At 44.5% G+C, this 23,913-nt stretch overlaps 2 protein-coding genes across 2 annotated transcripts in view; one reads left to right on the top strand and one right to left on the bottom strand.

Moving 5' to 3' along the window:
• The window catches only part of LOC139457299 (uncharacterized), a 59,885-nt gene extending 58,666 nt beyond the window's left edge, over window positions 1–1,219 (top strand). Inside the window, exons 14-15 of the mRNA XM_071238707.1 lie at window positions 668–735; window positions 1,075–1,219. Coding sequence (XP_071094808.1) covers window positions 668–735; window positions 1,075–1,157 — 151 coding nt within the window. The 3' untranslated portion in view covers window positions 1,158–1,219. The remainder of the gene's footprint in view (window positions 1–667; window positions 736–1,074) is intronic.
• A 2,089-nt stretch (window positions 1,220–3,308) lies between these two features.
• LOC139458359 (uncharacterized) lies at window positions 3,309–19,923 on the bottom strand. The gene is made up of 9 exons (XM_071239767.1): window positions 19,641–19,923; window positions 19,004–19,280; window positions 16,104–16,332; window positions 14,456–14,790; window positions 10,143–10,285; window positions 8,603–8,852; window positions 8,055–8,147; window positions 6,983–7,306; window positions 3,309–3,913 (listed from the first exon to the last, which is right to left on the bottom strand). Exons 1-9 carry the CDS (start codon window positions 19,890–19,892, stop codon window positions 3,594–3,596), a joined length of 2,223 nt encoding a protein of 740 aa, XP_071095868.1. The 5' UTR covers window positions 19,893–19,923; the 3' UTR covers window positions 3,309–3,593.
• Window positions 19,924–23,913: the final 3,990 nt, after the last annotated feature.

The following is a 23,913-nucleotide window of genomic DNA, read 5'->3' as shown; positions in this document are numbered from 1 at the left end:
TTTGGGCTCTACGGAAACGCTGGCTGTATTTCCTAGTTCGGGGGCCATCTCAGAACGGTTTTCAGCTTCAACAGCTTTTTGTGGGTTATAATAAGAACAAAATTAGGTGGATGTATGAAAGTCATTATTGAGTTGCAATAAATGTTTTTTACTCTGTTAAAAATTGATTTTGTTTTGTTTTTTCCTTTGGCCAAGCCCAAGAAAATTACATTATTTATGATTATGATTTTGTAATTAATGGAAAAAGGTAAATTTCATTTACCTTCAAATTCTTGTATTATCTCAGAAAATGTCTCGTCGCCCCATTCACTCAATATTTCATCGAAATCTCCGATGTGGAAGTCAGGGTAAATTTCCATCTGTTCCTCCATGTTGATGATTTCAAAAATAGTTCCATTAATTAATGTATACATACACGGTGATGAGACCCCAAAAATTCAGCGATGTTATGCTCATTCGACAACACTTTTTAACCAATCAGATCAGGGAACATACCTACATTTATGTTACAATTAGATTACTTTGTATTGAAAGTCAATTGAAACATGTGGTTATTCCTATCAAATGTTGAGTGGTATAGACTATTGCTGACAGCGACTTCAAACAACATCACAACAATCTTGTGAAGAAACTTTTTGCATCACGCATCACGTGTGTTTTGTTCCAGACAAATCAAAGTCCAGGTCTCCCAGTCATCGCAAGGGAGGGCCAGTTCTGTCCACAACCAAACAGAAGGTATAGTTTCCGTAACTAGTTCTCTGAGAGAGAGAGAGAGAGAGAGAGAGAGAGAGAGAGAGAGATGTAATCCTCTTTCGATTCTGTCTGCAACCAAACAGAAGGTATAGTTTCTGAAACTAGTTCTCGGGGGGAGAGAGAGAAAATCGTCTTTCGATTCCAACATGTCGTATCTATGAACACATGTATAGTTAGCTGTATATAGTTGGGGAATCGAACTCGGGTCTTCGGCGTGACAAGCGAATGCTGTAACCACTAAGCTACCCCACCGCCCCTATATGTATGTACGAGTGTTGGATAATGTTCTTTATCGGATCGTGTGCACACCCTTCTTTTCAGAATGTACGTATGAAGTTCCATCGCCACAGAACCTGTATGAACTACAATCACCATATAACCCATATGATGACCTGAAGCCTTAGCCCGTCTCCGAGACTTACGAAGAGGTGAAGAACGTGTCATACTAGATTCTCGTGCAGCACGCAGGGGCCATCACTCTGCCGACATTTCTTCTTTCCAGAAATTGTTCGACAACCGCTTCTCATATGTGAGGTGTGGTGAAATAGGGCTAAACGTCGCGTTCAAGATTATTGCACTTACATGCACGTGTGTGCTTATATGTGTGGTTGCTTGTACTAATCCAGACTGATGCCGATTTTATAGTGCTAGCCCACTGAGATATCATGCCGCAGTTTAACATGGATACCCCACTTAGACACAGTATACTGACTCCGAGCCGTCCAGTCCTTAATGCTGAGCGTCAGGCAGGGTAACAACAAGTACCATTTTAAACGTCTTTTGGTATGACACGGCCGGGGATCGAACCCCGGACCTTCCGCTCTCATGGCAGACGCTCTACCACTAGATCCCGTAGGCGGTCCAGACATTTACATAACCGAGTTTCCATTATAACGCCTAGCTCAAAATTCATTTTCACTCTTAAAATGTCAATATGGCAAACTGTGTCACATGATATTCTGATTGGTCAAACGGTTCGCGTAACACCGTGAAAGCTCTCTTGGTGTGCCAGACACATGCACCAAGGTGGTAACGTCTAAAGTCTCCATCACTTGAAATAGTGCCCAAAGCGGCGTTAACTGACGTTCTGCTACCCGTTTACCTCAGACATAGCTTGGGTTATGATACATGTTTCTCACTGAAATATATCGTCAGTTTGTTGACGGGGTTAAGTTATTTGGTCATGTTGACAAGGCGTCCGACCTCGGATCAGAAGGTCCGTGGTTCGATATTAGTAAAAGGTATTCAATTTGAAATTTCCATGCTAAAGAATACAAAGGATATTTTTTGATACGGTAGACGCATACGGTATGATTCATATCAAATAACTTTTTACAGCTCTGTTTATGGTTATATCTTGATTAATCAATCTGTCATTAACTCTAAAATTCTTTATCACAAACCATGTCAGATACAAAACCCAATATTCAGAGTTCGAGGCCTTCTTACGAAAGGTAGATGATCAATTGTATGTGACTCAGTTACTCGAACAATAGCTTCATGAGCGGTGTTTCCACTCATGATCAGATTTCAGACTATGAGGAATATACACAATACCCTACCGGCAGATCGGAATAACGGATGATCTCGTTAAGGAGTGTTGATTATTTGATTAATAAACAAGACGTCATGTAGATACTATTATATTACATCCACGTATATTTTCCACTGGTTATCACAAAGCTCTGGTTACATTCCTCTATTCCCTTCCATTGCTGATCTCTCAGGAAGAAGCCGTTTATAAGAAACGAACGTTCCACTTCCGTGTCACCGTTACACAATGACAAGCTTCACAAAGTATTAATGTTCGACGTTATACCCCGACACACAGACACTCACGACGGTATGTTATGAATATATTCATACTTTGCATCATGTAGATAATAGCATGTTTTGAAAATAAATTTAAGCGTGAACAAATTTGATATTTGTTTTTCCGAGTTGTTTTTGTCTGAAGAGGGGAGATGGATTCCATGTTTTGTTTTCTTGGACTGAAAACTTGGTCATTTTACCAAGTTAGAGAGGTGTTATTGCTCCCTGTTGATCTGTTGTCTCAATGATGACTACTGGCTTTTTCAAAACTACTGTAGGTGTAAGTAAATGTGTGATTGGGCCAGGCGGCGAAGTGGATCCGGGTATAAGCAACGACATAGGACACGCCCACTACAACTGTAGCTCAGCACACGCCCACAGTAGATTACCTGGAGCTACTGTTGCAGTGGGCGTGTTCTGTGTCGTTAGATTACCTGGAGCTACTGTTGTAGTGGGCGTGTTCTGTGTCGTGAGATTACCTGGAGCTACTGTTGTAGTGGGCGTGTTCTGTGTCGTTAGATTACCTGGAGCTACTGTTGTAGTGGGCGTGTTCTGTGTCGTGAGATTACCTGGAGCTACTGTTGTAGTGGGCGTTCTTTGTCGTAAGATTACCTGGAGCTACTGTTGTAGTGGGCGTGTTCTGTGTCGTTCGATTACCTGGAGTCATTGTTGTAGTGGGCGTTTTCTATGTCTACATTGTTAATTCTTGTAGCTTTGTTGTTGCAAAATCCAATAATCAGAAAGAATGAAAAAAGATATTTATTAATCAGCTAGATATGTTCTTATCATCGATATATTTACATATATGTCGATTTACGTGAGACCATAAAATGTTGAAACATGTAAAGATTTCATCCTGAACATATTATTCAAATAATAATCTGAATTATCAACCAACTACAAAGGCATACGCGCAGAAAAGAAGTCACAAAAGCCAGTAACATCATATCAACATCATTCCACCAAGAAAAACTTTTTTTACAATATATCAATGGAAGACGTAAAAAGCTTGTTGGTGTGTATCCCTGTTAAGCTGGTGGAGATGGTAGATCTCCAACAGCATCATTCTCGTCCCTCCTCACACACTGCTTCTTTGAGACGTTGAAATGCATCATCGCGGGGCACGAGCGGATGTAGTAGATGCCGGTGACGTCACACTGGACATACTTGTTGTGGTCGGGGGCGTAGAGGAAGAACATGTTGCCGGCGTCGATGTTGGCCTTAGTGCAGGGGTTGACGAAGGTGAAAGCGGTGGATCCGACGCCCTGGTGCTGGTAGTCAGGGGAACATGTCTGTGCGTCCTGGAACCAGAGGAAGCCATCCTGGCAGGAGTTCTCCCATGGCATGCCTGGAAGTAAGACGGAGTGAGTGAGTGAGTGAGTCAGGGGAACACGTCTGTGCGTCCTGGAACCAGAGGAAGCCATCCTGGCAGGAGTTCTCCCATGGCATGCCTGTAAGTAAGACGGAGTGAGTGAGTGAGTGAGTCAGGGGAACACGTCTGTGCGTCCTGGAACCAGAGGAAGCCATCCTGGCAGGAGTTCTCCCATGGCATGCCTGTAAGTAAGACGGAGTGAGTGAGTGAGTGAGTCAGGGGAACACGTCTGTGCGTCCTGGAACCAGAGGAAGCCATCCTGGCAGGAGTTCTCCCATGGCATGCCTGTAAGTAAGACGGAGTGAGTGAGTGAGTGAGTCAGGGGAACACGTCTGTGCGTCCTGGAACCAGAGGAAGCCATCCTGGCAGGAGTTCTCCCATGGCATGCCTGGAAGTAAGACGGAGTGAGTGAGTGAGTGAGTCAGGGGAACACGTCTGTGCGTCCTGGAACCAGAGGAAGCCATCCTGGCAGGAGTTCTCCCATGGCATGCCTGGAAGTAAGACGGAGTGAGTGAGTGAGTGAGTCAGGGGAACACGTCTGTGCGTCCTGGAACCAGAGGAAGCCATCCTGGCAGGAGTTCTCCCATGGCATGCCTGTAAGTAAGACGGAGTGAGTGAGTGAGTGAGTCAGGGGAACACGTCTGTGCGTCCTGGAACCAGAGGAAGCCATCCTGGCAGGAGTTCTCCCATGGCATGCCTGTAAGTAAGACGGAGTGAGTGAGTGAGTGAGTCAGGGGAACACGTCTGTGCGTCCTGGAACCAGAGGAAGCCATCCTGGCAGGAGTTCTCCCATGGCATGCCTGGAAGTAAGACGGAGTGAGTGAGTGAGTGAGTCAGGGGAACACGTCTGTGCGTCCTGGAACCAGAGGAAGCCATCCTGGCAGGAGTTCTCCCATGGCATGCCTGTAAGTAAGACGGAGTGAGTGAGTGAGTGAGTCAGGGGAACACGTCTGTGCGTCCTGGAACCAGAGGAAGCCATCCTGGCAGGAGTTCTCCCATGGCATGCCTGGAAGTAAGACGGAGTGAGTGAGTGAGTGAGTCAGGGGAACACGTCTGTGCGTCCTGGAACCAGAGGAAGCCACCCTGGCAGGAGTTCTCCCATGGCATGCCTGGAAGTAAGACGGAGTGAGTGAGTGAGTGAGTCAGGGGAACACGTCTGTGCGTCCTGGAACCAGAGGAAGCCATCCTGGCAGGAGTTCTCCCATGGCATGCCTGGAAGTAAGACGGAGTGAGTGAGTGAGTGAGTCAGGGGAACACGTCTGTGCGTCCTGGAACCAGAGGAAGCCATCCTGGCAGGAGTTCTCCCATGGCATGCCTGGAAGTAAGACGGAGTGAGTGAGTGAGTGAGTCAGGGGAACACGTCTGTGCGTCCTGGAACCAGAGGAAGCCATCCTGGCAGGAGTTCTCCCATGGCATGCCTGGAAGTAAGACGGAGTGAGTGAGTGAGTGAGTCAGGAGAACATGTCTGTGCGTCCTGGAACCAGAGGAAGCCATCCTGGCAGGAGTTCTCCCATGGCATGCCTGTAAGTAAGACGGAGTGAGTGAGTGAGTGAGTCAGGAGAACATGTCTGTGCGTCCTGGAACCAGAGGAAGCCATCCTGGCAGGAGTTCTCCCATGGCATGCCTGGAAGTAAGACGGAGTGAGTGAGTGAGTGAGTCAGGAGAACATGTCTGTGCGTCCTGGAACCAGAGGAAGCCATCCTGGCAGGAGTTCTCCCATGGCATGCCTGGAAGTAAGACGGAGTGAGTGAGTGAGTGAGTCAGGGGAACATGTCTGTGCGTCCTGGAACCAGAGGAAGCCATCCTGGCAGGAGTTCTCCCATGGCATGCCTGGAAGTAAGACGGAGTGAGTGAGTGAGTGAGTCAGGAGAACATGTCTGTGCGTCCTGGAACCAGAGGAAGCCATCCTGGCAGGAGTTCTCCCATGGCATGCCTGGAAGTAAGACGGAGTGAGTGAGTGAGTGAGTCAGGGGAACATGTCTGTGCGTCCTGGAACCAGAGGAAGCCATCCTGGCAGGAGTTCTCCCATGGCATGCCTGTAAGTAAGACGGAGTGAGTGAGTGAGTGAGTCAGGAGAACATGTCTGTGCGTCCTGGAACCAGAGGAAGCCATCCTGGCAGGAGTTCTCCCATGGCATGCCTGGAAGTAAGACGGAGTGAGTGAGTGAGTGAGTCAGGGGAACACGTCTGTGCGTCCTGGAACCAGAGGAAGCCATCCTGGCAGGAGTTCTCCCATGGCATGCCTGGAAGTAAGACGGAGTGAGTGAGTGAGTGAGTCAGGGGAACATGTCTGTGCGTCCTGGAACCAGAGGAAGCCATCCTGGCAGGAGTTCTCCCATGGCATGCCTGGAAGTAAGACGGAGTGAGTGGGTGAGTGAGTTGGGGTTAACGCCACTTTGGAAAGAAAATTCAACTTTGATTCTGGTCGTTTTGTTTGTCTGTTGTTTTATGCCACACTCAACAATTTTGTATAACTGCGGTAAATAATCAAATTTGGACGAGACAGTCCAGTGATTGACATCATGAGCATCGATCTACATGTACGCAGTTGGGACACGATGACATACTTCAATCAAGCCTAACTACCCGATCCCGTTAGTCGCCTCTTAGGACAAAGTATGGGGAGTTTGATATGAATTCTAACCAGGATCTTTGCAGGGGGATTCAGGTCGTAGACGTTTATCACTTTGGTGACACCAAGGATTGTAATCAGCTGGTCCTGGCACAAATAAGGGATGCAAATCTGAACAGCGAATTGAAGAGCCTTCAACGTCTTGGAATATTCCGAAAAGCGGCGTAAAACCATTATCACTCACTCACTCTGAATGACAGACACACGGGCGCCGTCAAAGTGTGTGTCACAATGGTATCTGAATATTGAGACAGTGTATTGTTTAAATATCCCATATTCCGGTCTGTGAGATCTCCCCGGATTCTACTTGTTGTTAATCAGTGACGAAGCAAAAGACCGAAATAGTCGGGATATTGGTCTACGTCTACTGAAAACAGCTGAATGAAGGAACGAAGGGCTATCGACGCCTCTTACCCGAGGGGTCACAGTGGATGTACTTGGCGAGGTTTCCGGGGTAGGGGAAGTACATGTGGTTGTTCCTGATCTCGTTTAAGGTGCATGGGTTGGATATGTTGTTGGTGACGATGGGTTTCTTGTTGTTGTTGATGACGGCGTGTTCAGTACCACACACATGCGAGTCGGCGATGTAGCGCTTCTGACCCGGGCACTGAGTGACGTACATGTCGCCGGTGAGGTCGCACCTGATGAACATCGTGTTGTCGTACGGATGAGGGAAGTAGAGTTCGTTGTTGCTGATCCTGGCGGCTGTACAAGGGTTTTCAATCTCCTGCCAGTTATCTGAAAATCAGCAGAATTCTTATTCTTAAAAATAACCACAGTAACCGAGGAACTACCTTTTCAATCCCAGCTGCGTGGATATCAACCACTGGATTGTCTGGTCTAGACTCGGTTATGTACAGACCACCGTCATATAAGCTGGAATAATGCCGAGTGTGGCGTTAAACAACAAACACACACATGTTCTCAAAGCACATCTCATGCTGCACGTACATCTTCATCCAGCCACAGTGAACACCAATGAAAGATTCCCCCACGCAGATCTCGTGCTGCACGTGCATCTACATCCAACCACAGTGAACACCTATGAAAGATTCCCCCACGCAGTTCTCGTGCTGCACGTGCATCTACATCCAACCACAGTGAACACCTATGAAAGATTCCCCCACGCAGTCGTTTCTGTGTTCGGAACATAAAGATTACCTTTTAAACAGACATTGCTTTTTGCGCTGATTTCATGATTCGCTTTGGCATCAAAAGTATTTATCTTATATTGTTTTAAAGAAGATAAAAGTGCTGCACACATAACTTGTACACCTGCAAAGCAATTGGGATCTGAATATTTGCAGTAAAATCTTGATCCAAAATTATATGATTTTATTTTACACCAACTGAGTTTTCACTCTGGACTAGTTCAACTGAAGGTGTCTAACGGCCGTTCTAGACAGTATTGGGAGCTTAATGTGCTAATGTGTATTTCAGTCAGGAGATATAGCGACATGTGCAGATATGTGATTTCATACTGTACCTCTACACAAGTACTTGTTGTATTTGCTGATGAGGAAGTCGGTTTTGGTACACTCCTTCTCAACTCCATCCTCCTGGCATATGATATCAGGACCTTTAAGAAATACGTACATAGATGACTCACATGTTTCAGCAAACACGTGTTGACATTTATATTCACTTTTAAATAATGAATAATATACCAGGTTCTGCATTAAGTTCCGGGTATCTTAAAGAAAGTAGTAGAATTATATATTCATCATACTTAATATGTATGTCTTGATATAGTCCTGACTGTTGATACACGTGGTCGTGAGCCTGACCACCCGATCCCGTTACTTGCCTCTTATCACAAGCATGGGTTGCTGAAGACCTGTTCTAAGCCGGATCTTCACGGGGTCACGTTTTCCAAAAACGATTTTCTAGTTTAGTGAATGCGCTATCGCTGTAAGGAGCTTGAGTATCATGTAAGGGGAGATAACCTAACACCGACGCCGGACAAACATAATCTCATTTGTACTACTGAGTGATGACAATGTAATAGTAAGATCTCTAGTCAGGATAAAGTACCTTTTGGTGGTCCCTTTACAATGGACATGTGGACAGAAGCATTGTCACAGTCCTTTAACCCCGTGGCGGAAGCAGGGAGCTTAGCTCCTTCGTACGTGATGTACAGTGGACGGCCGTCTATTGACGTGTTGACGTACATCACTGACGGGAGGTCGCCCGTGGCAACGCCCTTGACGTCATGGAACGCGGGACCAGGATGTGTGACCTCGTAGGAGGCGTATACATTGACGACGCCGCAGTTGACTGTTGTCTGCAGAAACAGGAGTAAGAGACAAACAGTGGTTGATGGAATGAGAGACATGGGGTTTCCAAACAAACAGTAGTTGATGGAGTGAGAGACATGGGGTTTCCCACAAACAGTGGTTGATGGAGTGAGAGACATGGGGTTTCCCCAAACAGTGGTTGATAGAGTGAGAGACATGGGGTTTCTCCCAAACAGTGGTTGATGGAGTGAGAGACATGGGGTTTCCCCAAACAGTGGTTGATAGAGTGAGAGACATGGGGTTTCTCCCAAACAGTGGTTGATGGAGTGAGAGACATGGGGTTTCCCACAAACAGTGGTTGATGGAGTGAGAGACATAGGGTTTCCCACAAACAGTGGTTGATGCAATGAGAGACATGGGGTTTCTCCCAAACAGTGGATGATGGAGTGAGAGACATTGGGTTTCTCCCAAACAGTGGTTGATGGAGTGAGAGACATGGGGTTTCCCACCAACAGTGGTTGATGCAATGAGAGACATGGGGTTTCCCACAAACAGTGGTTGATGGAGTGAGAGACATGGGGTTTCCCACAAACAGTGGTTGATGGAGTGAGAGACATGGGGTTTCCCACAAACAGTGGTTGATGGAGTGAGAGACATGGGGTTTCCAACAAACAGTGGTTGATAGAGTGAGAGACATGGGGTTTCCCCAAACAGTGGTTGATAGAGTGAGAGACATGGGGTTTCTCCCAAACAGTGGTTGATGGAGTGACAGACATAGGGTTTCCCACAAACAGTGGTTTGATGCAATGAGAGACATGGGGTTTCCCCAAACAGTGGTTGATAGAGTGAGAGACATGGGGTTTCTCCCAAACAGTGGTTGATGGAGTGACAGACATAGGGTTTCCCACAAACAGTGGTTTGATGCAATGAGAGACATGGGGTTTCCCCAAACAGTGGTTGATGGAGTGAGAGACATGGGGTTTCCCACAAACAGTGGTTGATGGAGTGAGAGACATGGGGTTTCACCCAAACAGTGGTTGATGGAGTGAGAGACATGGGGTTTCCCACAAACAGTGGTTGATGGAGTGAGAGACATGGGGTTTCTTCCAAACAGTGGTTGATGGAGTGAGCACTGGGTATGGAAGTTTCACTGTAATTAGGTGCCACGGGAGTTTCGATTACGTTTGGTGATTTCGCCCCAATCTCATTAAAAGTCAGATCTATTATTTCGGGTGGGTGGGGGCACATAGCTGTGTGACTTTCAAGCAGAGAGGTAACGTATTGGAGTAAAAGATCTGGTTTCAATGAGATTGATGTCACACGGGAATAATACTTACCAAAACCGACACGTATGTGTCATTTACCGTGGAGTTGCTAGCCGACGGTAACGAAGGAACGTCAACCGAGACCGTGACTTCAGTCGAGTTGATTTGCAGTTGTTTGTGTATATCAGTTTCGGTCTTACTCAGGGATAACACGGCTGAAAGAATACAAATCAGTGTCGGGTATAACTGACTCGGCTATGAGAAGGCCTTTTTGCACATCCTCGAGCAATTGCAATTAACACCGAGGTAATATTCCAGCTAAATCACGGCAGTCTCCAAACAAACCTATTAATAGCTATTAGGAGCAACGTCTCACGCCGTCTAAATCACCCAAGTCACCGAGCAAACCAAACGATCCGATTATCCTCTGCCGAAGGGTAACAAAGTGCTGGGGATCTATTCGTTTTTCGCCTCCTATCCTAGTTTTAGGCGACGGTTGGGGAATGTGTTAGGTTGTACGTAGGCATATGACCTATTCGCTATTCGTACAATAAAATTTGACTTACACGTGGGAGATTAAAGGTGAGGTGAAATGGGGTTTAACGTTCGTTCAAGATAATATTGCACTTATAATAGCGACGTGCATGCACGTGTGTGTGGCTGCTTGTACTAGTTCGGAATAGTTTCATAGTTTTATAGTGTTAGCTCACTCATATATCATGCCGCAGTTTAACATGTATACCCCACTCAGACACAGAATACCTACTCCGAGCCTAACAGTCCTTATTTCATAACCTTAATGCCGGGGGCCACGCAGGATAACAACAAGCAGTTACTTTATCGTCTTTTGTTACAACGAAGCAAGGGAATCAAAACACCGACCTTCTGCTCTTCGGAATGATGCTCTATCCACTACACCATGAAGGTGATCTTTCTATTTCAGCATCTATCATCACAAGTGCCATTACTGCTGGTTACTGTTGTTTGGTCTAGCCACCCCTACACACAGTGCCACTACTGTTGGTGACTGTTGTACCCGTCTACCAACCCATACACCCAGTGCCACTACTGCTGGTGACTGTTGTACCCGTCTACCCACTCATACACACAGTGCCACTACTGTTGGTGACTGTTGTACCCGTCTACCAACCCATACACCCAGTGCCACTACTGCTGGTGACTGTTGTACCCGTCTACCCACTCATACACCCAGTGCCACTACTGCTGGTGACTGTTGTACCCGTCTACCCACTCATACACCCAGTGCCACTACTGCTGGTGACTGTTGTACCCGTCTACCCACTCATACACACAGTGCCACTACTGCTAGTGACTGTTGTACCCGCCTACCCACTCATACACCCAGTGCCACTACTGCTGGTGACTGTTGTACCCGTCTACCCACTCATACACCCAGTGCCACTACTGCTAGTGACTGTTGTACCCGTCTACCCACTCATACACCCAGTGCCACTACTGCTAGTGACTGTTGTACCCGTCTACCCACTCATACACACAGTGCCACTACTGCTGGTGACTGTTGTACCCGTCTACCCACTCATACACCCAGTGCCACTACTGTTGGTGACTGTTGTACCCGTCTACCCACTCATACACCCAGTGCCACTACTGCTAGTGACTGTTGTACCCGTCTACCCACTCATACACCCAGTGCCACTACTGCTAGTGACTGTTGTACCCGTCTACCCACTCATACACCCAGTGCCACTACTGCTGGTGACTGTTGTACCCGTCTACCCACTCATACACCCAGTGCCACTACTGTTGGTGACTGTTGTACCCGTCTACCCACTCATACACCCAGTGCCACTACTGCTAGTGACTGTTGTACCCGTCTACCCACTCATACACACAGTGCCACTACTGCTAGTGACTGTTGTACCCGTCTACCCACTCATACACCCAGTGCCACTACTGCTAGTGACTGTTGTACCCGTCTACCCACTCATACACCCAGTGCCACTACTGCTAGTGACTGTTGTACCCGTCTACCCACTCATACACACAGTGCCACTACTGCTAGTGACTGTTGTACCCGCCTACCCACTCATACACCCAGTGCCACTACTGTTGGTGACTGTTGTACCCGTCTACCCACTCATACACCCAGTGCCACTACTGTTAGTGACTGTTGTACCCGTCTACCCACTCATACACCCAGTGCCACTACTGTTAGTGACTGTTGTACCCGTCTACCCACTCATACACCCAGTGCCACTACTGCTAGTGACTGTTGTACCCGTCTACCCACTCATACACCCAGTGCCACTACTGTTGGTGACTGTTGTACCCGTCTACCCACTCATACACCCAGTGCCACTACTGTTAGTGACTGTTGTACCCGTCTACCCACTCATACACCCAGTGTCACTACTGCTGGTGACTGTTGTACCCGTCTACCCACTCATACACCCAGTGCCACTACTGCTAGTGACTGTTGTACCCGTCTACCCACTCATACACCCAGTGTCACTACTGTTAGTGACTGTTGTACCCGTCTACCCACTCATACACACAGTGCCACTACTGTTAGTGACTGTTGTACCCGTCTACCCACTCATACACCCAGTGCCACTACTGCTAGTGACTGTTGTACCCGTCTACCCACTCATACACCCAGTGCCACTACTGCTGGTGACTGTTGTACCCGTCTACCCACTCATACACCCAGTGCCACTACTGCTAGTGACTGTTGTACCCGTCTACCCACTCATACACCCAGTGCCACTACTGTTGGTGACTGTTGTACCCGTCTACCCACTCATACACCCAGTGCCACTACTGTTGGTGACTGTTGTACCCGTCTACCCACTCATACACACAGTGCCACTACTGCTAGTGACTGTTGTACCCGTCTACCCACTCATACACCCAGTGCCACTACTGTTGGTGACTGTTGTACCCGTCTACCCACTCATACACCCAGTGCCACTACTGTTGGTGACTGTTGTACCCGTCTACCCACTCATACACCCAGTGCCACTACTGCTAGTGACTGTTGTACCCGTCTACCCACTCATACACCCAGTGCCACTACTGTTGGTGACTGTTGTACCCGTCTACCCACTCATACACCCAGTGCCACTACTGCTAGTGACTGTTGTACCCGTCTACCCACTCATACACCCAGTGCCACTACTGTTAGTGACTGTTGTACCCGTCTACCCACTCATACACCCAGTGCCACTACTGCTAGTGACTGTTGTACCCGTCTACCAACCAATACACCCAGTGCCACTACTGTTGGTGACTCTCGTACCCGTCTACATTCTCATACACCCAGTGCCACTACTGTTGGTGACTGTTGTACCCGTCTACCAACCCATACACCCAGTGCCACTACTGCTAGTGACTGTTGTACCCGTCTACCCACTCATACACCCAGTGCCACTACTGCTAGTGACTGTTGTACCCGCCTACCCACTCATACACCCAGTGCCACTACTGCTGGTGACTGTTGTACCCGTCTACCCACTCATACACACAGTGCCACTACTGTTGGTGACTGTTGTCCCGTCTACCCACTCATACACACAGTGCCACTACTGCTAGTGACTGTTGTACCCGTCTACCCACTCATACACACAGTGCCACTACTGCTAGTGACTGTTGTACCCGTCTACCCACTCATACACCCAGTGCCACTACTGCTGGTGACTGTTGTACCCGTCTACCCACTCATACACCCAGTGCCACTACTGCTAGTGACTGTTGTACCCGTCTACCCACTCATACACCCAGTGCCACTACTGCTAGTGACTGTTGTACCCGTCTACCCACTCATACACACAGTGCCACTACTGCTAGTGACTGTTGTACCCGTCTACATTCTCATACACCCAGTGCCACCACTACTGGCGCCTGCTAGGCATGTATATCCACCCAAAATGATATCCATAAACACTGAGTTGCTTGTGGGGTCAAGTGATGTAAAACGTTGCGATTTAATTGTGTAAAGTTGCGATTTCGAACAAAAGAAGCTGTAAATGCCCGTACAAAATTATTTTGGCCACACGTTTGAAAACAAATAACACGTTCATGTGACATGCAACTGTTCTTAAAAATAGGTAAAGGTATCTGTTTGGCCTCTTTCAGAGAGTTGTTTAAATATCTTGAAGTCCTGACTGATTATTTAAATAAACACTCTCAAATAAATATCTACCCCATATCGTACACCCCCAGCTGCCCAGAAATATAAATGTTCGGTTCCTAAGGTTCGCCAGAATCTGAGCCAGGGATCCGCAGACCGTTTGATGCGTCTATGACGTTTGTCTTGTTCTAACACAATAATCGTTTGAAGAAAGCAGTCAACGTCTACGACCTGTGTCACCTTGGGAATTCCCCCCACTCACTCACTCACTCACCTCTGCAGGCGCTGCGCTGTATCTCGTACAGGATTGTGTCTATCTCAGCGAAATTGTTCAGCAGGAAGTAGTGAGTGCAGTTCGGCTGTGTGGCCACGCTCATCAGCTCATCCGGGTTCACGCTTCCAATTCCAATAGTAAAGAAAACGACACCCGCTGCTTTCGCTCTCTCTGCTGCGGCCATCGTCTGTGAAGTACTGTCTGACCCACCATCAGTTAGTAAGATGACTAATTTGGACGCCTGTGACCTCATCCCATTGGATGTCGTAAACACGCTCGACATCATCTCGTCTATACCACCAGCTGTGTTAGTACTCCCTCCAACATAGAAGATCCTGCAATATCACAAATACATGGTTTCGCCCAATATGTTCATCGTTGAACATGGTATAAATGAACGACTGAATAACGCTCGGGATTGTTGTAGGTATTTTGGATTTATTGACCAAAGAGTTCCCCATGTGTACACACTATGATTTGGTATATAAGGTTGATAGCCTTTCGTTCACTGAAGATATGTTGATTTGCCAAAACCCAAGACAGTATGCTTGTAAAGTGTAAAGGCAAATGAGATTAAAATATTTTTTCAAAGAGTTGTAGAAGAACAACTTTTACGAAATGAAAAATATTCTGACACCGCTAACTGCAGCAAATAAGCCAGGGCTACCGTTTTGAAAAACATAATTAATTCCAGAAAGTACAGGGAAACATTGGCTTCAGACCTCAGTCCCTAAGATTGTTCTGAAATAATATGTGTTGTGGATATAGTACAAAATGAAAAGCTCCTTCCAAAGTAAAACGGGGTGGTCGGATAGCCAAGTGGTTAAAGCGTTAGCTCGTCACGCCGTTGACCCGGGTTCGATTCCCGACAACGGTACAATGTGTAAAGCCCATTTCTGGTGTCCCCCGCCCTGATATTGCTAGAATATTGCTAAAAGCGGCGTAAAAACATTCTCACTCACTCACTCCAAAGTAAAACATGCATGTCGTGAAGCAGTCACGAAAACATATTTTGTCCCTTCGAAAAATTATACGTTCAATAACCTTCCTTAACATGTTTCACAGCCTCCTCAGTCATCCTATCTCAATTCCATTATGATTATTACCGTGGACCTATTCGCCACTACAGCTTCGTTTTGAGTTCCAAAATAGCCATCCATTTACATTACACGACATTTGTTACAAGAAGTACTCTCCTCGTGTTATTGTGTACCGTCTAATATACAACGGAAACGCCTGCCAGCAAACGGACCACTACGCCACCCCTCCCGTCATAATAATCAGGAAAACAGTTTTTCCAGCAAGAAGTTCATTCTGATCCATGAAATATATCGAGGGATCGCTCGAAAAATGTATGAGGTGTATGCCAAACTCTCGCATGGAAGATTCATTTTGATTTGTTGTTGATGTCAAGCTTATGCGCGAAATCCTGTGGTTGGTTAGGGATACAGTAGACAGAGATCGTGACGTCACTTCCGCAACGAAGCTGAGGTGCCGTATGAGGCCATGTTATATGAATCAGAACGGAATAAAGATTTAATAATAATAATAATAATAATGATAATGATAATGGATAATCGGGAATAGTTTCACAGGCTCAGGTGTTCGGCTTCAAGCATATGAATAGACGAAAGGTGTTTTTTCTTGCCTATGGATATTTCTGACAATGTCATCGGTGTCGTAGTATTCATTGAGGCGGAATACGACCTGTGGCGAGGAACTGAAGCGGACGATGGCGACGTGTGTCCCTGCACGACTCACGCCCAGGCCCTCCACCACCTGCTGCAGGAAGCCCAGCATCACACTGAAGTCAGATGATCCGATACTGCCCGAACTGTCCACCAGGAAAGTCACATCCAACTCTGCGTCGCAGGATTCTAAACACACATAAGTCCTTGCAATAAAAAAATACAATTTTCTACAAGCAGTACAAAAAGAAACTACACCGCTCGGTTGATTTTATCATAATGTTTGATTCTCAATTGGAAAGATCTAAGTTTGCGATATAATATCCAAAAATTAACTATACTGACTCTTTGTTAGAACTCAAAGAATACTTCTACAGTTGCATATTTTCTAAAATATATTTTGATTTACAAACTCTGAAACTTAATAGACACGTTGCGCACTGTTGATCCGTGTCTTAGGCTTCATGTCTTCATTGAATCAATCTTTTTTTACACAAAATTACCCAGCCACGGATTGCTTTTTACAAACTGTTGCAGGAATGACTGATGCCATCCTCTATATCTCTTGGGCTCTCAATTCAGTAAACCTACACTGGATCGATTACTGGGGTTCTCGCGATTTCAAAGTACCAATCCTTGATTTTCAATTTAACATTACCGACCAATCAAATATCGGTATAAGGAAAATGGAAGTGGGTTAGCGACGCCAGGTTGTTGATATCGCCAACCCAACATTGGCGAGTTTGTAATTCGCATTCTGATTGGTCCGTTAGACTGAGTAGCAAATCAAATTAGCTATGAAAATCAAGGGCAGGTAATTTGAGATCGCGAAAACGACGGGAATGGATACAGGGTTTGGTGTAGGTTTACAAAAATGCTGGCCCTGTAGATATAGAAGATGAAGTGATGGTTAAATAGTGACAGTTCTTTCAATTTATGTAGAAATGTAGAAAACAAACTCGGTATACTTTGTTTTGCCCCTTAGTTTATTCATAGGGACCAAAACCAGGCCAAGATTTTTTTCCATCACCGATGGTCCAAATAAAATCCTGTACAATGCATTTATCAAAGTCCGTATGTAATCTACAAAAACAAAATTACTAAACACTTCATTGTCGAAATTACAGATTGGCTGGACTACCACTATCGTCCGTAGGAATTGCGGGTCTTGGTCTGGTTATGCAAATCTTGGACTTTCACCACTTTTTAAAAAACCCCAAAGAGTTTGGGAATAGTGCTGACAAACATGTTTACCGCCGCACTCATACATCAACCACCGTCACATGTACAATAAATTGAACATACGTGTAAAAAAGTTCGCTATACCCATACTGTCATCGAAACTCCTTATTTACACACACTTTATTCAGTGACTTTTGTACAAACGAAATACAAGCTAGGTGCAAACAGTATATTCGAATACAACATATTTCTTTGTTTTTCTAATAATAGCAATTTTAACATAATTGCATGTTATCTAAGTTGGAGTATTTGTGTACTAACAGCATTGGCATAAAACAAGTACTTTGCTGTATTCATATTGGATAAAGGCTCCTGCGATGACAAAATTTAGATTTTATGTAACTTTGCCTGAGATGGCTACACGCTGGACAAATTAACAAAAAGTTTTATCCTTTTTCTATATGGTGTAAGCTACAAACTTTACATTTTCTAAATTCACGAAGAATATAATTGTCGTCCACGTTCAACTTCTAAATTGTTAGAACTAAGCAGACTAGTCAATGTGGTACTTAAATTATTTACAGTGATACTACTCAAATAGTTCTCACATAAAACGGATGATCTAAAACTGTGCATAATAACACATTTGGGGACTTTCGGATAAATCACTGTGCCAAACTTGTAAAAAAATTATCTTTTAACCGTTGCTGTAATATGTTTAAGAATACGGTTTTATTACCACATGTTTGAAAGAGCCAGACATTACCAAATCCTAATCTAAATATAACAATTTTAAGTTTCTTTACCAAATTAACGTGGCCTTGGTCATTGAACAAACGTAAGATATAACAACAGTTTTTGGTAAACGAGATTCCTGCATATGGATAAGAGACAGCCAATATTTCAAAACATCAAGCGACAAAATAGAATAAACTCGTATACCACACTCGTCTAACACCGAAAAAGCACTTACAGCCATTCAAGTGAACATTTTGTAATGGTTCTATGTCACTGAACCCCAAATTTCTGCCCCGTATAAAAGTATTGGTATTATCTCTGCATCAAATAATTTGAAGTAAAGGTGAGGCGAGTATGTTTACAAGGAATGTATACTGCTTTACAAGACTATGAACATCTTTCTTGTCTGAATTGCTATATTCTTTGTAGCTTTTGACCACGGTAATCTCTTGCTAAAATGCAAGACAAGATAACTATATCCAGTAGCTACTTAAACTGCATGTCCATCATAATACCATTCAAAACGGTATAAACCTCTCACAATTTTGTCAACAACTAATTTTGTTTTTGATAGATCATCATGGAATATATCTAACTTCATTTGTAAGTTGTTGACAGTATTGTCAAACTAAATAAGGTCATCAACGAAAAGAAGTAGAAAAATATCAATAACAATAACTGAACACCAAAACGACAAAATTTCAACTTGAGTAACCAATTAGTTCATTAAAAAAACTGAAAAAGAAGGTCCTAAGCGTACACCCTTGCCTCACACTTATGAAGCAAGGGTACTCTGTTGTACTCTACAAATACTCTATTGTTTGAACGAACACATGCCTTTGCATCACTGTAAATTAATAGTATCAATTTACCCATTTTAGTACTCAAATCGTGTTTGTAGAATAGCTTCCATAGAAGAAGACGCTGGACTCTAACATACCTGTTACCACGAGGGAGGAGAAGTTGGCAACTGGAGGTTTTGGATGGTATATGTTTTTCCAAATCTGGCTTTGGGCATCCACGCTCCCTGGAATTATGTCGTCATCTTGCCGCAGCTGGATGTAGAGGGAAGCAGCTAGACCAGAATATAGCGGTTTTAAGAGATCCCGCCATTGAACCTGACTCCAGTCAATGCGGAATTTGATCTGGATCTGGTTGCAGACGTGTCGGATGGATGCGGGACATGTAGCGGTAGCTCTAAACATAGACTCATCTACCTGTTGCAATAAAAGGAGTTAATGAATGGGATTTAACGCTGCTTTAAACAGTATTCCAGTTCAGTTGGAGGACAGGTCAATGTATTGAAGGCTGTCCCCCCCCCCCCCACAGTAACATCAGTTTTGTTTCTTGTTTAACGCCGCACAATATTCCACCTATATGACGGCGGTCTGTACATAATCGAGGTCTGGACCACACAATTCAGGGTACGATGACATGCATCAGCCAAGTAAGCGACCCAACCACCTGATCCCGCCTCTATTGCCACAAGCATAGCTTGCTCGTAGACCCGTTCTAACCCGGGGTTCACCTTTGTCAAAAGTGTCCATGTCATTTCATGCTGTGTATCTTAAACTTACCTGCCAAATACCGCCATAATATCCGCTTCTGTACGTCTTGGCGTCAAGGCCATCCCTGGACTCGACAAAAGCTAATCGTCTCAGAAAAAGCCTGTCCTTGGCGAAGATACAGCCATCTCGAATTAGGTCAATAGTTGTTTGGACAACATTCGTGCCCCTCTGATTCTCCTGTCTGGTCAAGTCTATGTCCGCTACAACCCCCACCCCAAACCAGAGCAACACCGTAACACACACCGCCCTCATCCTCGCCATCTCCTACCTATCTGGCACCGGGGACAGGTTTCAGCAGCTGTATCAAAACCTTGTCAAAGCGCATGCGTAATAAGTTCAAGTACATATTGTTTTCCGATATTGCGATAACCTCGTGGTGTCACCTTGAACCGGGAAGTTGCATTATCATTTGAAGGGCTCTCGTCCTCAGATTCGAGATTTGAATGTGTGGGTTAGGTAAGATTAAGACGTCGCATGCGTGTTACCATATTCAATGCATAAACTCTTAAAGGTAGAAGGTCGACTGTTCAAACAGGAAGTCCGTCCAGCCTAGGTCCTGTACAGTAAGGAATGGTTCAGTTCACACTGAAGGCCGAGGAAGGACAAGATCCCTTAGTTCTGGGAAGTTCTTTGTAATAACGATATGAAAGTTATCAGACATGTTTATATGGTTCACAACTCGCCATTATTTTTCTTCCTTACACTTGCAAGTTGTTTTCTTCTGGCATGTCCAAATAGACAAGAATGGCTGAAATGAGCGTAAATGGCCAATATTTCCCACCTTAACTATACGTTAAGTACACTGTTTGTACGTCTAGTAATAGACGAATACGGGTATAATGCTGATACTCTAGAATCAGGTCGAATCTGGGATTCGAACCCATGATCATAGGTTTCTGGGCCGCCTTAGGGACGCAACCCCGCACAACAAATTGCCTCGCCTTTGATGACTTGATACCGGCGCCGGCTGAACCATCCTCACTATTGTTACTCTTTGAGTTCACGGGAAAACGTCGCTGAGCCTACTAGTCACACAAGGTCAAGGTTGAAAATTGAATTAACGCGATCGAATTACGGATGTTCGTACTTATACATCTACACACAACTGCCGCGTCATACAGTGAGTGAATGTTGGAGCTCGACGTTGTCAGTAATAATTCAACTGTACCAAAGAATCTTGTAAATAATCCAACCATGACCAGGCAAACCAGTGGCTGATAGTATGAGCAACGTCCCACACCGTCGGAGTACGATAACACGCAATCAACCCAGCAACCTGACCACCGGATCCACTAAAGTTGCCTCTGATGACAACACAGATCACTCAGTTCAATTCTGGCCACAATCCTCACGGAGTTATTGAAGCAGAACCTGTATAGTGTGGAAGCAAATGAAGCGTAAACGCTTTTTGCATGATGGCTCTAATACCATGAACGTAAACCAATGTTTGTTTAATTGCCCAACCTTCCTTGTCGCAGCATTCGCGATTCACTGCTTTTTGACATTCATAACAGGCAACTTTACCGACAACAAAAACTTTTAATTGTGTGAGTATATAAGAGTGTTTATGCATGATTCTAGACAATATGGTCGACTAGATATTTGAGCTGACATGCAAAATACGGGTTGAGCTTCATTAAGTAGCAAACTTAAGCTGAGTGTTTTCATTATCAGTAACTTTGCCCAACTATTTGACAGGGCTGATACTAAATATTCTCCTGGCTTGATCTCCTTGCGAAATGAGTCCGACGTTTAGTGTACTTCAGTCAGATCGTATGATATTGAAGACAGTGGCTATCTGTGCAGTGTCGCATTGTCACGATTAGATAATATGATAGATGAGTAATGTATTTGTCAGATTGTGGTCCTATAACGACTACTGAAACATACTGTTATTCGACACATACGTACTATTTACGACACATACTGTTTACTCAGATGGTATATCGTTCATATTTCCACGTTATAATGTCCCCGGCAATCCATACTTGTTGAAATAGATCAAATAGTCAGGCTCGGCGCAGCTATTGAATGCGTGTCATCGTGCCCTAACGGCGTGGCAGGTCGCTCATAATATCAATCAATGGTTCGTCTGGTTCCATTATGTACATACAGTCTTCGTATAGCTGGACTGTTGCTGAGAGCGACGTTGAACAACATATATTACAATTGCTCATTTACCGGGTGCGGATTGCTTTGATACAGCTGAAATATTGCTGACTGCGTCGTATATAAACATTCACTCACTCATGCTACTGTTCAAAGTGGCGTTAAACCCACTCTCTTCCCCTTATTCGGCACGTGAAAAATAATTCTGTCCGTTCAATGAAGCACAGCATGAAAAGTCAACCTTTGGATGGGGATTAAGTACAATCCAATTTCTAGGGGCCCTATGGACAACGAAGCACAGCCCTATCACAAATTTGGGATGGCACGAATTACAGTATAATGCAGACAGATAATACAGTTTGCCATTTCAAAAGAAACATATTGAAAGGATAATATATGTTAAAATGAAAAACAGAATACGGGGTCCAAGATTCTTCTCTAATGTCTTTGCGGACAAATTGTTTTCCCAAGAAGTTCTAATGGAAAGGATATTGACTTGGGTCCCTATTATATGTCCAAATCTGTCACCATCCAAAGAACCCGTTGTCAAACCCAAAACGAGTCGCGGAAACGCAACACCTTCCAAGGTTTAAATGTCACGAGAGAGGTCATGACTTTCAAATAGTCCGTAACGAAAAGGAATCCTCTCCTGCCCTAACTAATCCCATCTGGCTGTTAACTGGTAAAAAGTGATTGGCAGTCCAAAACATTAAGAGTTGTCCCCACCATTTCTCCATCACAGATAACTTTCAAAATATAGGATGTCCCTTTAAAGGCACAATGCCCCGAATGTACACTCTTCAAAAGAAGAAACGCACAGGTCGATTTTTAGTACATTTTTTGTACCTTATAAAGTCGATATATTTAATTTAATATCATAGATACAAATATGAAATGTTGGAGCTCGATAGTCAAAAGTTGTCTTTGTACGAAGGCATTGAAAACTGTTCGTTGTCATGTCACATAAGGCCACAAGGTTACGCTGAACTCAGTATCGCGTGTGACAGTATCTCGTGTGACAGTATCGCGTGTGACAGTATCTCGTGTGACAGTATCTCGTGTGAACGCGGGCAGCAATCACGGCTCTGCATCTCCTCGGCACTGACTGGATAAGTGTACGAATACATTTTCCAATAACATATATCCAATTCATATACCGGATTGTGTGTGTAATCAGGTATAATGAACTACATACTACCTGTGCGTTTCTTGTTTTTGAAGAGTGTACAGTTTACCATTTGTAGATGACATTGATTGCCATTTTTTAGCTTTTCAGGCTTCATTTTATGTTTAACCAAACGCGTTCAAGTGATACTTCGTGAGTTCAATATATAACAGGCTAGTGGGATCCAAAATATTGTCTACCTATTGCATCAAACCGTTGAAATGGTGGTATTGATGCTTGTACACTTGTATACTATATTACAGAAACCGTACTACCATTTCCTTGGATCATATTTGATCAGAAATATATTTCTACTTTTAGAAAAAAAATTGAATAAATTTAATAGTAATCAGCCAAGTTCTCCATAGATCGTTCACCATGGGGGGAGATGAACTAAGTTTAGAGGATTAAACTATCCATTTTGAGACTGAGGAAACACGTGACGTCCCAACGTTACAATAGAATACATTTTCCTTTCTGCACGTGGAACCAGTGTTAAAAGTACCAGTGAAATATCGTGTTTCCCTCGTCACATGACGTACAAGAGTACACGCTGGTCAAGTAACAAAAATGGTGTTTGCGAAACGAACAGTGTCGATTGACGAGTTAAATGAGAAATTTACAGTTTAAAACGTTTAAAACATTGTCAAGAGAATAACAAACGGCAAGAAACGATATTACCTCTACAAATGACAATATGTCATTAATTTGCCATGTCCATGTGGAACTAACGTAAATAGGAAGTCAGCAGCGTGTATACGGGCGACACACCTACGATAAAGGGGAGATAAGTTGCGTGGAGGTAACTCTTGTGCTACAATAGTTCCGTCAAAGTGTTCTGTTCACTGCAGTGAAATATCAAGTATTATGTTCACTGCAGTGAAATATCAAGTGTTGTGTTCACTTGAATGAAAATATCACTGTTCTCCACTTCAGAAAACTCTGACACAGACTGAGGTCTCACACTAAGGTATATAATAAATACATAATTTATAGTCTTTTTATCAG

Source organism: Haliotis cracherodii, unplaced genomic scaffold (genome assembly GCF_022045235.1).
Source record: "Haliotis cracherodii isolate W230 unplaced genomic scaffold, xgHalCrac1.p SCAF_12, whole genome shotgun sequence".
Lineage (NCBI taxonomy): Eukaryota > Metazoa > Mollusca > Gastropoda > Lepetellida > Haliotidae > Haliotis > Haliotis cracherodii.
Note: the sequence above shows the minus strand (reverse complement) of the source record. Positions and strands in the feature narration are given on the sequence as shown.

What these genes read in the sequence shown, in the direction of transcription:
- LOC139458359 (XM_071239767.1), bottom strand. Translation starts at nt 19,892, where the DNA reads ATGGCGAGGATGAGGGCGGTGTGTGTTACGGTGTTGCTCTGGTTTGGG. An exon ending in ATTGTCAGAAATATCCATAG is followed by an intron (nt 14,791 to 16,103) that starts GCAAGAAAAAAC and finishes GTGATATTGCAG; the next exon opens with GATCTTCTATGTTGGAGGGA. An exon ending in TGTAAAGGGACCACCAAAAG is followed by an intron (nt 8,148 to 8,602) that starts GTACTTTATCCT and finishes TATTTCTTAAAG; the next exon opens with GTCCTGATATCATATGCCAG.